The sequence below is a fragment of the Phoxinus phoxinus genome (genome assembly GCF_949152265.1).
Source record: "Phoxinus phoxinus genome assembly, chromosome: 19".
Lineage (NCBI taxonomy): Eukaryota > Metazoa > Chordata > Actinopteri > Cypriniformes > Leuciscidae > Phoxinus > Phoxinus phoxinus.
The window spans coordinates 13,230,217-13,248,275 of NC_136894.1; the positions used below are offsets into that span (position 1 = coordinate 13,230,217).

At 36.8% G+C, this 18,059-nt stretch overlaps 2 protein-coding genes across 3 annotated transcripts in view; both read right to left on the bottom strand.

Moving 5' to 3' along the window:
• Positions 1-270: 270 nt before the first annotated feature.
• Positions 271-9,670, bottom strand: LOC306986686 (cyclin-dependent kinase 5 activator 1). The gene is made up of 2 exons (XM_079590165.1): positions 9,115-9,670; positions 271-6,888 (listed from the first exon to the last, which is right to left on the bottom strand). The coding sequence occupies exon 2, from the start codon at positions 6,766-6,768 to the stop codon at positions 5,824-5,826; it is 945 nt and encodes a 314-aa protein (XP_079446291.1). The 5' UTR covers positions 6,769-6,888; positions 9,115-9,670; the 3' UTR covers positions 271-5,823.
• Positions 9,671-12,977: 3,307 nt separating this feature from the next.
• thbs3b (thrombospondin 3b) overlaps positions 12,978-18,059 on the bottom strand; it is a 58,293-nt gene continuing 53,211 nt past the window's right edge. For both annotated transcript variants that reach the window (XM_079591460.1, XM_079591459.1), the window contains 8 exons: positions 17,325-17,377; positions 16,955-17,148; positions 16,191-16,369; positions 16,020-16,068; positions 15,635-15,831; positions 14,291-14,463; positions 14,006-14,145; positions 12,978-13,809 (listed from right to left, as the gene is read on the bottom strand). In XM_079591460.1, the coding sequence (XP_079447586.1) occupies positions 13,754-13,809; positions 14,006-14,145; positions 14,291-14,463; positions 15,635-15,831; positions 16,020-16,068; positions 16,191-16,369; positions 16,955-17,148; positions 17,325-17,377 (1,041 nt within the window). In that variant the 3' untranslated portion in view covers positions 12,978-13,753. The remainder of the gene's footprint in view (positions 13,810-14,005; positions 14,146-14,290; positions 14,464-15,634; positions 15,832-16,019; positions 16,069-16,190; positions 16,370-16,954; positions 17,149-17,324; positions 17,378-18,059) is intronic.

The following is an 18,059-nucleotide window of genomic DNA, read 5'->3' on the forward strand; positions in this document are numbered from 1 at the left end:
ATACTGTATTTACAAACTTTTATGTTAGATGCGATTAATCACGATTAATCGATTTAAACAGAACTAAATTAAATATTTATTGAATAAATATTAATAAATAAATATTAATAAATGTCTTGATGTAAAAAAAAGTTGTAATAGCCTAGTCATAAAAACAGACTTCATTTTCTTTATGAAAAATACATTTTCATATTTCTTTTGATTATGGGATGAAATATAACCTTGACTAGTTTCGTGAGATTTATGCAGTATCAAGGCAGGGACAAAATATCATTTGAATACTTTATTAAATAATTATAATCAAACTGAAAAAAGAAATTCCACCATCAGAAGTCCCATTTTTCACAACTTTTTTTTTTCTTTTCAAGTTTTAGAAACAACAGCATCACTCTGTGAGCTACAATATATGCATGTGTACTACTTCCAGAGAAAAAAAAGCACAACCCTCTGGACTGCGCTGTGCCTACAAGAGCACAGGAGGTTTCAGAAGCTACACCCAGGCTGATAAGGAGAGTCCAGGAGCTATATAACCACAGTCCAGAGAGCTTTTGTGCACAATTAATGAGCTCAGTCCAAAATAATCCAGATTGGCTTGCTCAATGAAAGGCCTTTGTGGCACAGCATACTGTTCGTCCGTTTGAAGATGTCAAAGAAAGCTGATAGATAGTAGAAATAAATTGATGTCTACCAAGACCAGAATACCATTTGTGCTGAAATAGAGGTGAAGACAGGGGTGGAGAGATGATTATTGAGACTGCGTCAAAGTCTTTCTGATGAATTGGTTAAAGCTGGTGTGTATAGTTTAATGTGCAAGTTGATTCCCACGAAGATCACAAACATTGTCGCTCATTGAATGAACTTATTGGCACAGTAACATTGACTTAACCAATGGTTAAAGGTGGGACTAAATGCTTGTCTGACCAATGGCAGATATTTTCACAATTCCATTGGTGGAGATTGGTGCAGAAATGACACACAGCAGCTTTAAAACATGTGTTAGTGACTGCATGATAGCCTCAATTTCATGATCGCCACAGAGGAAATGACAACAGCAAAATGTCTGTCGCTTTCTGTTTGGCGAAAGCATGCTTGTCTGACTCCCTTCACCCTGACCCTCACACTTCAACAGCCCTGGCTGTAGTGTATGATGCCTTAGCACTATCAAAGCTGGATTTCTTTTCTATAAATATCAGTATTCAGAGCAAAGGTACCAAGTATAATTGCCAAAGTGCACAGAACAAGCTGTCACTGAAACAACCACATCAAAAAACGACAACACTGTTGACATATTTCCCAAACCTGGGATGAGCTGATAGGATCTTTTTCAGTAAAAAATAATAATTATCATTATAATAAGAACACAAACAAAACATTCTGGAATTTCCTTTTAACCTTAAACTGAAATACAAAATGAAAAGAAAAAAAGGATAATTAATTTTAAAAAAGAGTCAAGTTTACATGTACACCACCACAGCAGCAATTCCTGAATGATATACATGCAGTTTTTTCAGTAACTTCACATTGATACAAGCAACATATTTACACCACACTAGTTATGCTTCTGTCTCTGCGGTGAGAGACTCTACATGGCGTTCCTTTTGTATTCTACATACATTTAGCAGCATAGAAAACATTGATAAAGTAGCCATGACTCATAGAGTAACGGCGAAGCCTACTCAACATCCAGATCCTGAGTGTCCAAATAAAGAGCCACATGTTGTGTAGTGTCTTAATTCAGTAGTTTTAAACTTGAGAATAGGACAAGACAGTCATCCCATCCATAAGTTTCTCTCTGTCTAATGACAGAAGTTTTCTGCGATGGACAATCCATAGCGATGTGAGGTCTCTGTGTGCTTGTCACATTAAAAATCTCCACGTACAGCAGTCTATGAAGCGTTTGAGGTGTAATGAGGACGCTTGTGCAAGCACGTCCTTCAAAGGTTGTTTGCACGCGGTTCCAGGTCCATTTGATTGACTGGCAACAGAAGAAATGATTCTGCCAAACAGTAGCATTGATGGAGTGGAGAAAATGGCTCATGGGATATAATTATTCTAGCCTGAGTAAATTAAAGTTTTCGTCTCGATAATCAATCCTTTTTTGAGTCACGGCTTTCCTTGTGGGTCAGGGCTTGTGTGTATGTGTGTGTTGTTAACAAAGCGGACATTTTCAATATCTCAAAATTTTAGATATACAGTTTCTATCCAAAACAAGGCACAAACGTTTCACATCAGAAATATTTATCACCATTCATTACAAGTTCAGAGCAAGTATGGAAACTAGAATACTTGCTGCCTTCAAACCAGCTCACAGGAACGCCACTAATGCCGTATTTATGAGTAGAAACCCGTTGCTTTCAAAGTTGAGGTCGTATCAATGAAAGAATCATGACTATATTTATCATAATAAGCTGTCATTTTGAATATACAATTCATTTTGTGTAATGATGATGAGGATTAGCAATAAAGCCAATGAGTTACACATTTTGTGCTTCCTTTATATTGTCAGGAAGTGGGGAGGGGGGGAAAGGAAATAAATATGCGTAAAACATCCATTTTATTCTAACCAAAAGCACTTGAACGTACATCATGTCATAAAACTTCATAATTAGGAACTTCCCCGGAGAACTTGAAGGCAGCAAATATTCCAGAGAAATCCCAGAGCTTCAGAACACAATGGAGGGAATCAATGGAGAAAGAGTTCCAGCAGAGGAGCATGGAGACGAGCCAGACACGAGAGTGTGAGAGCAAACAGTCCTAGTTGGAAACACAGCAGACAACACATCGCGCAAGCCCATTGCTGAGGCTGCGCACGCTAGCAATACAACAACGGCGCTCTGTCAACGCTCTCTGTACACAATAGGGGCAAACTAAATCACTTTAACCAGGGCGAGGAAAACAAGTGATATGTTTGTGAAAGGCGAGAAGGATGGGGGAATCACAGCGGATCAGGAGAGATATTTACACCCTATAGTATGCCAATTTTTTGTCTATGGCCACAAGTTCCTTTAAATAACATCATCCCCTGAGGCTGAAATGGATATGTAGATGCATCAACTCTCTGTAGGTTTGTATCTCTTGCTCTATGCCACTGTGTTTAGCAGGGAATAATTACTGTGACCACAAAGCAAGCCTGTGGGGGTCACAAATTAAGACTGCTAGGAAAACAACTCGTGCTTAGAGTGTACGTGGTCATATTTCAAATTGTGTTCTCATAGTAGCTGTACCTGCTATAGTATTACACTATGCAAATGCACTTTAAAAAAAAACATTAATTTGCATATCTGCTAAAAGTTATTTTGCCCATTGAGAACATTAGCTTATAGATGCTTCAAAGCTAAAGAACATGAAATAAAAGCCACAACAACTCTAAGCTGGATTTTGTGAGGTCTCTACCCTTGTGAAAAGGAAGTACACTTCAGCATATTCAATTAAAATGTGTTATAGTCTGATATACAGTATATATTATAGAAATATACAAGGTTTATAAATGCTTGTCAATAGATTTGGTAGTACTTTTTAAGCATAATTCAAATTGTACCGATTGTATGTATGTACTTGTCATGCACTTAAACATATTTGTAATTATACATTACAGAAGTGAAATATAATTTAAAATATAGCCTACTTTAAAGTACAACGTTTAATTTTGCGTTTAATAGTGTAAGAAAGTGTACACTTGTGCACTTTTGTTCCATTAATATTAAATTATATTATCTGCAAGAACAATACAAACATATACTTTTTAGATTTTAAGTACACTTATTGTGCATTCAATAAAATGAAGCACACTTCTTTTTCACAAGGGTAAACCATTTTAAAGTGAAACCTAGTTTTTTCTTTCAATCCCTCGCAATTAAGCTTGCATTTAAGTACTTGTTAAAAGTTCACTATTCTGTTTTGCCATGTTTGTTGCATAACATCTGTTCAACACACAGTCAAAATACAAGATGTGTCTTTTTTGTTAGTTTCAGGAAGAGAAATCTCTTCTGATCAATGGCGTTTTGTTATTGTGGCATTTTCAGTTCACTCGGTCTAATTGCTGGCAAGGATCAAGAGCGGATTAACGCTTCGGCGTGAGGGAGAAGTTGCATGCATATGCACATGCGTATCAGTGCGTTTGCGATCCCTAGCCTGAAAATGTATGCATAGTGGTCACAGGTTGTTTGAGTGAGCATGTGCACGTATATGAGAGCGTGTGTGGGCTGAAGTATGCGTTTAGAGTCGACTTTTGCGAGGGAGTTGGAGTATGGCACCCATGACCCTGCCTTAAAACTCTACAATAAGATTAGCGAGTGCTTGCCGTGCCACATGCTCTTCTGTCTGACACCTGAAACCGTGGCATCTGTTGTATCTGCATGTTTTATCTATTACACGTTTTATTATTTTTGCAAGTAGCTTCAGAGGCAGGTGGCTTTGATGGACGTATACAAACTTTTTTTTTTAGGAATAATGTGCACTGATGAATCGTGCAAAAATAAGACCATGAGTGTATGTAAAGTAGGGTCAATTTTGATTTCATGTTGACCTTAGAGCATAGAAATCTGATATTTCAAAGAAACTGAAAAACTCTAAAGAGAGAAGATGCAGACACAAGTAAACAACAGTGGTCTGACACTAAGACTAAATCTATCTTTAGAGAATCCAGGCTTCTTTGTTTAAATATTTGCTCTAGAGGGATAGGACTTTCTTATAGACTCATTAAAACCGGATACAAATTTTCAATGACACTGCACTGCTACGTACTGTAGATGCCAAGACATGCAAGACAGAACATATATTAGTGTGTATGGCCTACATGGATTAGCCATTCAACCTATAGAGCTGGCGAGCAAAGAGAGGCATTGGGAACTGTGTGTATGTGTGTGTGACACTAATCTGTTAATCTTGTTAATGCCTTTGCAGCTGGTGCCCTAACGTCCAGCACATGAAATAAAGGAAGGACAACACACAACAACCAACAGCTGTTGATGCTCACTGTTTGCTGCCCATCACACACACACATACACATACACGTGCACTCCCACTAAAAGTTTCGCTGTTGTATGGTTTCTGTTGCAGTTTCTCTCAGACTAAATGTTGAAAAAGTAGAGGAAGCGAAAGGTTTAGCAAAGGAATCGTACCTACTTCTGAAAAAGGCTGGTTTTGACAAAAGCATAACTAACAAACGTAATCTGTAGATGGACAATTACTCCCTTCAATTTGACTTTCATCCCTAAATTATTAGTATGTGTATTTTTTTAAGATTGGGGAATTGAATGAGAAAAATAAGTTGGGAACAGCCTTTGTGTAAGTAAAGGTGCCAAAAGTGGGTTTGCCATTAAAGAAGTATTTTTGGTTCCTCAAAGAACCAACAGTTCTTAAAAGCACCATTGTGTGAAGTGTGAAGAACTTATTAATAATCTAAAGAACCTTTTATGGAATGGAAAAGTCCCATGGATGTTAAAGGTTCTCCATCAATGCCAACAATGAACCTTAATTGTACGAGTGTACGTTCTTTTCATGCTGTCTTTCGTCTCCTGCTGAAAAGACCACAACAGATAGTCATCAGCATGCTTCTTACCTAACGTAACCACAAAAAAGTGTGTAGTTTACCAGCTAGACCAGAAACCTAACCAACATAAACCAGCCTGGACATGTATACAGGTCTAAGCTAGTCTTTTCAGCAGGAATATGTTGCATCTTTCTGTTTCTTGCTGAATTTTCAGGAAAAGGGAGACTTGTAAAAGTCCCACTGTTTTGTGACAAGGCATATGGGGGGCCAGAATGAAGGTGAGGGATGCTGACGGTGTCACTTTCGCAGAGAAAATCTGTTATGTCCTCTTTTCACCGATCCAGAACTCTAGCGTAGTCCTGCAAAGCGCAACCTCCTTCGCTCTTCAGATCGGCGAAGATCTGCGTGAAGAAATGCGGGTCTGCGTTGATGCGCAGCATCTTGGCACTGGTGACGTCGATAATGGCCAGACAACGGTCCCAGAATGCCTCTTTACCCGCCTCCACCAGGAAGGGCTTGAGCGGGTATGAGATCTCGTTCCCCATGTAGGAGTAGGACAGGTACAGACAGGTCAGTAGAATTGCTTGGAGCTCATGCTCTGAAGACACCACGTCGCCATCCACCACGTCACGGCACAGCATGTACACAAACACCACGTTGGCTGGGGTCACAAAGGCCTGGTCCTGCCAGCCCTGGAGCAAGAGTGACCGGTCCACAGCCCGCAGCCACAGAACCGGATCTGTGGGGGAAAGGTGCTTGAGCCGATAGCAGCGGCCACACAGAAAGTCGCCCAGGCAGCGAAGCAGCTCACTAGTCGAGGCCTGGACGATCACACGCTTGGGTGTGGAAGTGCATGTAGGCGCGATCTTCTTAACAGAGGAAATCTGCTGCGGTTTTCCGTAACCCAAGCCCAGGCCTAGACCCGCTGGACCCTCATAGCTAGTGAGATTGGCGCAGGAGAGAGACTTTTTCACATTTTCGTGGTTTAGGTGCAAGACTGGATCCTTTTGGTAGATGTTATTATTGTTGAGAGGAGCCCCAAAAGCGCCATGACCTCCAGGATAGGCTTTTTTGGACTCACCCCGCTTCTTGGTGGAGGCCACCAGCCGTTTCCAGGTGAGAGCGGGGAGGAAAATGGAATGGCGTTTGAGGTTGCGGTCCTTTTGAGTGTTCAGCGAGCGGCTGCTCAGGCTTGGGTAATGGCTTAGAGAACCGGGCCGGTCGTCATAATAACCAGGTTTTCGAGCACCCGGCGAGAGGGATAGTACGGTACCCATGAGTCCACTGAGGTGGTGAAGCGACCAGCAGTGTGGGTTAATGTGGCTCACAAATAAAGTGCCTCACTGTTTGAATGCTGGAAGGTCAAGACTGGGCTGGTGAGGGGCACGGATGAGTTCCTGAGAAGATTATATGCAGAGCATTATAATAAATAAAGGACACTTTTAAATGACAGATACACATTAATGTAAATAAAGAGAGAACACTATGACATGCAGTTTTGGGAAACACGAATGAACTAACAATGAAAAGTATTTTTGCAGCATTTATATTGGTAATTTTCATCTATAATTATTAGGGGTGTAACAATGTATCGTGTCACAATTTATCGCAATACAAAAATAGTGGATAGTGGCAATCTGTATCGTGTATAATTTACCCAAAATGAAAATTACTGTTTGAAAAAATTCAAGTTTACAGAGTTTTAGTGTCAGTACTACATTAATATATATGTATATATATATATATATATATATGTGTTGAATATGTATAATAATGCAATGGGGGAATATTTGTGGGTCCTGATAATGCCAAATGTCTTGTTTTCAGTAAAAAGTGTCCTACATTATTGTATTATCTAGTCACTGACAGAGTGTAAGCATATTCGTCTAAAATAATTCTGTATTTTCAGCTTCAGAATTATAAATATTTTTATTCTGGTGTCACCGTTTCATTTAACCCCAATGTAATACCAAATTTAGCATTTTAATCAAGAGTACATTTTTTGTTAACCTTTTATCAAATGTATCGCAATATTATCGTATTGTGAGTTTAGTATAGTGATATATGTATCGAATCGTGACATGAGGGTATCGTTACACCCCTAATAATATGCATCAGTTCTGATTCTCAAACTTGATTGACTTCTTTTGGAACTGTTTACATTGAAAAATGTACAAGAAAAATACACAAACTTAAAGTGCTTTTTTTTTCTTCAGAAATGCATATATAAAGAGCTATATATAAAAAGCTGAACAATAATATATTTTTTTGTAATGAAAAAAAATCAGGCAAATGTTTACCACCATGTATAAAATAATGGCAAATATTTAAGATTCTCCACTATTTCTTTCGGTCACAAATAAAGTCAGTTTGTTTCTAACCTTGTTAATTTATTTATTTTATCATCATTTACTTATCCTCGTGTTGTTTCAAACCTTTCTCTTTATCTGTGGAAGATTGAAAAAGGAATATGTAGCCTACTGATGCATTCAAGATTCAAAAGGAACAAAATATGCATAAAACATTTTAAATGTTTCCAAAGAGTGATCCACGCGATGTGTTATATCTGACTCTTCTGAAGCAATGCAATAGTTTTGTGTGACAAAAAGATTGAAATATGAAACAATCTTGTTATTTGTCCTGTGTAGCTCTCCTCATAATAATTTACAGAAATATTATTTGAGTGAGACTCGTGAATGAATCACAAATTCGTCTGTTCTTTTCAATGGATCAGTTGAACAGTTCACAAAACGGATCTGAATGATTCGTTCACAAATCAGACTCACTGACTTAATCATGCAGTCGTAGCAGTTACAGCTCAGAGGCAGGGGAATATTATCAGTAGGCTAATATAATGACTTCCATTTCGGTCTGTTCCTCACACAAAGTAACTGGTTTCAATTACATTAGAAGAGAAGTTGTATATAAACAAGGTTTGTTCATTTTATTATTAGGCTATTATTTGATGGTGTTTTTGTGTCCGCTTTGAAGCTTGAAATCTCGGCAGTCCCCATTCAATTGCATGAAAATTAGAAAGAAAAAGTCGCACGGTTTGGATCAACACGAGACATTTTTATTCAATTGTAAAAATCGATCAAATTGCACTGTTCTCAGAATTTTTTGTAGATAAAATGTGTTTGTTACTTGTTGAGAGAACAGGCAAAATTTGACCCACTTAACTTGGACTGATGGTCATCTGTTCTGAACCACAACTAAAATAAACCCCTAAAAGCAAACCTCTAAACAGCTCAATTTTCTGTGTTAGGCTATTTGTTACGCATCTTTATTTTTTGCTTGATTTTACATATTACGGTCCTATAGGCTATTCATCAGAGAGAGCTGTGTTTATTAATTGTTTATTGTTTATGCTTTGTTATTAATGTTGTGAAAATATCAACATTAAAGTACCTGAATACTTGAACCAAACTGTTGTATTTGACAAGTTATTGCCACTGCAATAAAATTGGTAATTTGGTCTTAGATGCCACTGTCATCAAGAAAGTTTAAATAAGGATTCTCACTCTGAGATCCAATTTAATCTATTTTGGCTTTACATTTACATTAGTAGCAATGGTCACTGTACTATTTAGGTTATCACTATTAGGTGACAGTGTTTTGCTCACCTGTTCGGAGGACATCAGTGGATCGCATCAGTTCAACCCTGCGTCTTGACTGCGTCCTGCACATCACACGCACGCGCTGAAACGCGCCGCACGCGCTTACTGCATTAATGTTTGCATTAAATCCTTCCGTCGCGCAACTAAACCCGAATCTGACAACATAGTAAACTAAAGCGCATCCAACAGGAGCTGTTCTGTGTCCGCTCCAGTTAAAAACAAAGTCGTTCAGGTTCACTGATGTCGTTCCTTATCAAATATTATCCAGAAACGCTGCTTAAGTGTCCTCATTTGAAGTTGCGCGAATTAATTTGAAGAAGAGGATTTACACCATAAAACTTTCACGGCATTCCAGTTCCATCTCTTATGCACTTTGAACAAACAGCTGATGAATCCGAGTAGCCTATGTTTGGGCCAGTTACAGAAAATCCGCCAACAATATATCCTATAAATGCAAAGGCGCACGCATGTAGGCTAAGTCTTTATAATAGAGACTCCAGTCCTGGTATTGACAGCAGGAGTTTGTGCTCTGGTCCTCTTCGCTACACATCAGGCTTTCTGCTTTCAGCGGAGACTCCTCCTCGCGACACGTGACCTCCTCCTCGTCAGACTGACTGGCACACAACAGCTCTGTAGATCATCATGAACACATGTAGAGCCCAATAGGTAAACAGAAATACTACATCAGCCCCATATATATATATATAAATATATCCTCCTAATATAATATATATTATATTAATAACGTGTACAAACGTTAGACCATTGGGCTAATTATTTTTCTTTTACTTGGAATGTTACAGTTTTGATTAAATAGGCTATTTCTAAAGTATTTACCTATTTTTTTACAGTCTATGGTATTTACCCTATAAAATATTGATCCATGCACATTTTTTTATTCATATACCTTCGTAATTTTTAATCAAAATAACTTCCCATCCTATAAGCAGCACAACTATTTTCAACATTGATAATAATAAGAAATGTTTCTTGAGGAGCAAATCAGCATATTATAATGATTTCCGAAGGATCATGTGACACTGAAGACTGGATGATGATGAAAATTCAACTTTGCCATCACAGATATAGAAATATATTAAAATAGTTTTTTTTTAAAGTAATATTTCTCAATATTATTATTTCACGTTTTGATGATGAAAAACTCGATGAGGCCACACACACACACACACACACACACACACACACACACACACACACACACACACACACACACACGTATAGGTTTAGGGGTTAGAATATACAGTTTGTACAAAAATCATGTATGCAATGTCTTCATAAAACGTGTGTGTGTAGAACTACACTCTAAAGCTGAAATGCAATTTAGCCTATAGGCCTTACTAATAAGCTACTGTATACTGTCTCATAATTAATTGAAAGGCATGTTACAATTGTGAGCTTTTCATATAAAAGTGAACAAATATCTCAATGTAGGATCTTTCTAAGGTTGTGCGTCTTCCGGCATAGAGAGAACAATTGCCCCTTGTTGAGTAATAACAGCATAAGATGGTCACTTGATTACAAAACGGCTCAGCAAATACAAATGTTCCTCAGAAAGAGTGAGTTGGAACAACTCAAGCTCACAGGTGCCCAGTAAGTGTTTTTTGTCAGAGTAGACATTTTCACCATTCAGCAAACAAGTAATTCTGTGTGGTTGCTGTTGCACATGCTTCCCCTTCGGCCTAAGAAGGATTTATGAGCAGGGTTCAGCACATGGCAGTTCATGTATTTGCTTCAGATCAGTGTGTTAGTGAATGGGCATGGAGTGTGCAGTTTGCAATGATAAAGGAGCTGTGAGGAAATCTCTCTCTCTTTTTTTTTTGGTCTTCATACTGTACCTGTTGTCATGCAATTTCACGTGCTGTTTGTGTTCGAGCGGTAAAATGCAAGAGAGATATTGATTTGCAAGAGAGTGAAAAATGTTTTTCTTCCTTTTTTCAAAAAGGTTGGTAATGGGGTTGGTTGGTAAATAAGAGTAACTTTGGAAATGGAGCTACTCAGATTACAGTCCTTAAACACTACAGCACATTTGAGTGAGACTGACAGATAGTGGACATGAATAGTGACTTGTGACCACTGAATTTGCAATCTCAAAGACAGTGAAATCAAGTGAGTAAAACAGACTGCCAGAGATGTGTTTGTTTTCTACAGTTGTATTTTACACTCAGGTATATGCTGCCCTCTAGTGGTCAAAAGCTTTTTGACAAATCAAAAGGATTTGAACTCCAGACGCTGCTTTCTCTGCTCTATGGAATGAGATATAAAGAAATTACATCTGATATCATATACCATGGCCAGACATTTGAATGATTGCCTTGGCAAATATGTAAAGGAAAAGGGTTTCACCACTTACAAATAGTAGCTACAAAATAATTTTAAGAAATTATTGAAATAAATAATTCCAAATGTCAATTGCTGAAACATAAACACACCTAGTGTTGTTCCATTTCTTTTGCAACAACAGAATATTTGTTTCAAGGCACATAATGCTATATGGTGAATTTAATGGGAATATATAGCCTATATATATTCCCATTAAATTCACCATAGCATTATGTGCCTTGTTTATTATGTGCCATTATATATTCCCATATATATAAGCTACATATATATACACAATGTGACCCTTTTTTCATAATCTGGGACACAATGTATTTTTAAATCTGGGACACTCATTCAGAAAAGCCTGTATTACTGTAATGTATCCAGTTCAAGCCTGTTTGACCATAAGCGAGAGAGCATGAATGACGAATAAGTGAAAGAGGAGAAAGAAGGACATTAAACTGACCTTGTAGTATGTTCTATACAGAAGTTATAAAAATCCTTTTTATGAATGCTAAGTATTGAATAAATGTATGTAGTAGGGGAAAACCTAGATGCTTATTTATTTAAAACATTGTAATGACATTTAAAACATGCTCTCACACTTTTGTTAAAAAAAATAAAAATAAAAAATTTGTATTTTATTATAGCCTATGTACATCGTAAACATACAGTAATATCTAAGAAATAAGAAATAATTACTCTCCTAACATGAACCATATTGTTTTTTCTCCTGTCTCAGTGACATCAGATCCATAAATCAAGTGATCTGAGTCAAACGGCAACCCAGTTATAATATAGAAATGTTTAGATAGACTAAATAGAGCAAAAATGTTCCTCATGAGCCAATTTCCAAGATTAACCTCATTTAGCCTATGTGATCAAGTTTCTCTTTCATTGGTTGAAAATCTAAAAGAGAAAGAAACTCTTGCTAGTATTGCAAGAAATATTTGTACAGGGACAAATGTAATATTTTAAAAATGAAACACTGAAGAACACATACTGATTGATCTGAACATTGATTTAAAAAAAAAAAAAGTCCTAAAATAGCCCTTTATTTTTGTTTTTGCTGCATCCACTGCGTGACAGAACGAGGCAAAAGCCAGGCAGCATAACTTATCAAAGGCTTCTAAATATTCTATCAAAATAACTGGTTTGTATCTCTGTATGATATAACATTCATACCGGTATTTTTGAATTAATTTTTTCTAAATTATTCTCATAACATTTTTTAACTGTGGAGTTCTATTTTTACATGAATATTTGAAATATCGCTCATGTCCACACCTTGACGGGTTATAATCAATATAATATCAACAAGTGTGAGTTGAGAGGTCAGATATTACATTTTGGGACAGCATCCATTTAGCACATTTGTAAAAGATATTTAAATGTCCTAATTGAACTAAAGGCTTAATCTAAGAACTGTCTGTGAAACCAGGCCTATTCCAACCGACACACATCAATATTACATTATTACACTGGATAGCATGATTTAAAGTGCATAAATCATAACAGTACAGATGTCTGGCTTAGATTTATTTTATTCTGTTAATATGTTTGAAACTTAAAACGCTAGATCGGTGAATTTTTTTAGCTTATTGCTGGCATGCCCTTGTCTTGCTTATACTCCCATGGCTTCCAATCTCACACCAAAACCAATACCAAATGGCTTATGTCTGGGATAAATCATACAAATACACCTGTTGTGCATTTTTGTAAATGTCCTTATTCGTTTTCTTCACTAAATTCTTACAGCGCACTGAATAACAAGTACATACAGTAGTAGATCACTGTCCATGGTGCTGAAATGAACTAAATAACCACACAACCACAGCCTCTGGATGAAAAACAGACGGGGAAAACCACGAGAAAAGCACAATCGCTGAATTTAATAACACATTATGGGGTTTACAATTAAACACTACTGTGTGTATTTTTAAATGTATGTAAATGTAGTTTACCTACATAAGGATATTTTTATTCTTTATATTTATTGCCTTTTTCAATTCTCAACCTTATTAATTGCTTTGAAACCGTAAGGACATTTATTCCATTAGCTTTGCGTTTTAAGGTTTGCTGATTCTCATCCGAATCGCACACAGATACCACACTCACATTTCAAGCGTACATGATGGTGCACGATGCAAACTTGTGCAGTGTAGTGTATAAATCTGATTGACAATATTTCTACCCTTCAAAATTTCACAAGATAATAAACTAATTTTAACCATGATCTCATCCTACCTCTCTGAACACACACATATACACGAACACACATGATGAGGCGATTTCAGCGCGAGGCTTATGTCCTCAGATTCATCTGCTTTTGGTACAGCATAAAGTCATCGGGTATGGAATCTGTGGAAAATACCAGGAGAAAAAAAGTCACTCTGTGACTAAAACACTGTATTGAGATGTGCCATCAATTTGAAGCTCACAGTACACTGACCATTACAATTCCGATTTTATATTTTTATATATATAGCCTAATTTTCAAATTCACCCTCAGATACTGAGATTCCATTTAGAATGCATCTCACATCATGTTACTTACCATTGCATCTATAGCCAAGATTAGACCATATGACGTTCTCCTGGGAGAAGCAGAAGACGCCCAACCGCCCTCCTCTCATAGTGGTGTCTATCACGACTCCTGAATCGGCCACCAGGGCTGTACCTTCATACAGTCTTAATCTGTCCCGTAGATATAAAGAACCCAGTCAGACTCTACAAAACGAAATCTTTCAAGTTCTAATAGTAAGAGATATGCTTGTGTGAGTCCTCATTCATCGAAAAATGTGTTGTCTATCTCTTAAAGTTAAATCAGATCAGCTCTCACCTTATGTAGCCGACCTGTGGGCGGTGAGTGAGGTGCCAGCGATAGGACGTTCTGTCCTGCCAACCCACATTTCTTGGGTCCTTCCAAAGCAAAGTAACTTCCCCTGATGTGTCTCCTGTGTGCCACAGGGCATTACGCAGATACTCACCAGGGCCTGTACGAGACTTCACTGCCTGGAAGAGTGAGGTAAAAAGAGGCAACTGTTTTCAACATCGATAATAATAAATGTTTCTTGAGCAGCAAATCAGCATATTAGAATGATTTCTGAAGGAGCAAGCATGTAATACTGAATACTGGAGTAATGATCCTGAAAATCCAGCTTTGCCATCACAGGAATAAATTACATTTTAAAAAATATATTCAGATATATTTTTTTTTACTGTATTTTAGATTACCGTAAATAAATGCTGCCTTAGTGAGCATATATATATATATATATATATATATATATATATATATATATATATTTATCTTACTGTTGCCAAACTTTTAAATATTTTTTTAATCAGGCCTTCATTATATCCCAAATCCATTTTTCTCCTCTCTTCCTCCACATTCCTTTCTCACAATCGTAAAAATGCAACACTGGCGATTTTTTGTGTATTCAATGCTTTATTTATCTGCCACAATAATGTACTACATTTGCTTTGCTTTTCTCAGCAAATATTCACATTCAATTAATTCATTAACATTAATCTGTACATCAAGTTCCTTACAAAAAATAAGTATACTTCTTTAAGCATACTTAAGTAAAGTTAAAGTATATTTTGAAGTATAGGCTACTTTATGTATTATACTAACATCAATTCACTAGTAGTATCATTGTAAGTGTCCTTTTATACTCTAAGTATACTACTATATTTCTATTTACTGGTAGGTATTCATTTTTATACTTTAAATATACTTTTCACAGTACTTTTTGTACCAGTGGACAATAAACATTTAAATACTCAGAATTAGGAACATATCTGTTTTCTTTTTAAATCAATATTTTTTAAACAATGTAAAACTATGAGAAAATACGAATTAATAGGTTACTCAATCAAAAGAGTAAACAACTACAATCCAAGTATACTTAGAATACTTAATTATACTTTTAAGTATATCTCGATCAAAAGGTTGAGTACAATTATAGGCCAAATGTACTTAGACATTTATGATTCAAGTATACTTAAGTGTAATTTACTGAGAAGTACATACAAAGTAGACAGAAAGTTTTATTTTTAGTTTAAAAGAAGTATACTAGTAGCACACTTAAACTTATTTTTTTTGTAAGGGGTGCATAATTCAGTTGCATATCAATTGACAGCCCTAATTGTAATGCATATTTTAAACTGACTTTACCTTAAGCTGTAGTCCAGGCTGAGCTGAGGCTTTAAAGGGTAAATTCTGCCAGTACGTCTGTTCTGTCTGTTTCCACATCACCACATAGAAGCTGGAAGAGTCCTGATAGCCAAAGATGAAGCCCACGTAATCATCATCAGTGGCCGTGTTTACATGGATCGTGCCCTCAAAATCAACACCATTAAATGCTGTGTAACCTAAATCAAAAATAAAGAGGTTAATAGTTGTTGAGACACAGAAATGTCAAATAATCTGTTGAAAGTGAAGTAAATGAACTGTAAAAGTCACAAAACACCAACTGTGTGACTTTTACTAGTCATTTCTGAGTATAAATTGTTATAAAGTAGGCCTAAACCATACATACATTTTTGTTCAGTGTACATACCCACAGCCAAACCAGGGTCGCTATTCATGGTCTGCACGATCTCCATTCCCTAAAAAAACACCAATGTTGCTTTTATAATACTTCAAAGTCTTTGTCTACAGTAAGTACAACAATATAGGAAAAGCTCAGAAACCAGCTGATCAAATAAAAGCCATTATAATGAATGATCACCTGATTTAGTACCAGCCAATTGGGGTCGATCTGAGCATCTCCTTCAGGGTCAAGAATGACTGTCTGGAACGCCCTGAAATCTGTCATAGTGACCTCAGCACTTTCAGGGCACGCATCCAACAAGTCACTCACCTTATCGTTGTCAAAGTCTGTCTCACACATATCACCAACTCCATTGGCTGAAAGGAGAGAAGGTACAAAACAAATATGTTAATTTCCAGACTGTGTTAATAAGACAATAAGTATATATGTGACAGGTATCTCTGGAAAAGAATACTAGCATACTGGTTACTGCTTCATAATTTTACAATCTGAAAAGTCTGTGAAATAGAACACGTTGTTTTTTAAAATGTTATACTATACTATATTGTAGTCACATAATCTCATTACTTCAGAAGTTTAGTTCAGTGAGTGTTGGTCCAGATATCTCAGAAATAAAAAGTTATTTTGCAGTTTTAACCAAATTCTGTGTAAAATGTCCCATTCCAATAAAACATTATGACCTCCGGAAGTCAGAGTCAAGCAAATATGTTTAAAGTTGTGGTTGATATTACTTTGAGTTTCTTCGTCACACTGGAAATAGAAAGCCAAGTCGAATAGATAGCATTGTGGGATATAGTATTTCGTGCAATGCGCTCTGTTACAGCACATTCTGGCAAAAATAGTAGGTCATCCAAAATTCACATACTGTGCACTGTATATATAATACTGCAGAAACAGTAAGTGTAATATGCTTTTCCAAAATACAGAATTAAGAATCAGACCATCAGCGTCTTTTTGACTGGGGTTGGGAACAAGTCTGCAGTTATCTGGGCCAGGAGGGAGGATATCTGGAATTCCATCGTTATCATCATCATCATCACACTCGTCCCCAATCCCATCATTATCCGAGTCCAGCTGAGAACTGTTGGGCACTTCAGGGCAGTTATCCCTCGTGTCCTGATATCCATCACCATCCCTACACACAGAGAATCATTTTCAGTAGGTCTTTAAACACTAAATAAGCAGATTTCTCTGAGTAATGAATTACACCAGAAATTGAAACTGACTTATACTAAAAGAAAAAACAACTATTACACTTTAAGATAACTGTGTTCTTGGGTAAAATAAACATTTATCAAAACAAGTACTTACATGTCCTTGTTTGTATCACACACATCTCCCACCAAATCGTTATCCATATCTGACTGCAAAAAAAAAGAAAAATATGAGAATTAATCATTGCATTCATATTTAAAAAGCAGGGTGGCCATATTCCCTGCTCCATTGCCTTCAGTGGATTAAGTGCCACTATTTGTACACAAAATCGATGTCTCTTTCATAATTATGGAAGAAATGTTGATACATTCAAATAATGCCATTGAAGCACTCACCTCTTGCAAATTAACAGAAGTTAACACAAACATGAGCTACTGTTTCTGTAGTTATCAACAGTTCTGAACTAGTGATGGGTTGATCATGTTCATTTTGAATCTATTTTTAGGAATATGATACAAGTTTGCTTAAGTAGTCATGTTGTGGAATTTGGCTATTGAAAATGCAACATTTTAATTTGACTGCTCAAATGAGTTAAATTAAACAATTAAACAATTTATGCAAAATATTTTGTCAGGTAACCTAAAAACCCTGGGGTGCCTCAAGGTTCAGTGCTTGGACCTCTACTCTTCTCGATATACATAACCTCACTAGGCACTAACATAAAAGCACACTACTTCTCCTATGGTTGTACACAAATGATAGACAGTTTTACGTCATTCCGGCCCCACTATCTCAGCTGTATCTCTGCCTCCATTTCCTAGACATCTCAACCTGAGATGAAGAACCTTCAGCTAGATCTCTGGATGGTGCTCCCTCTTCCCTTCCCTTTAC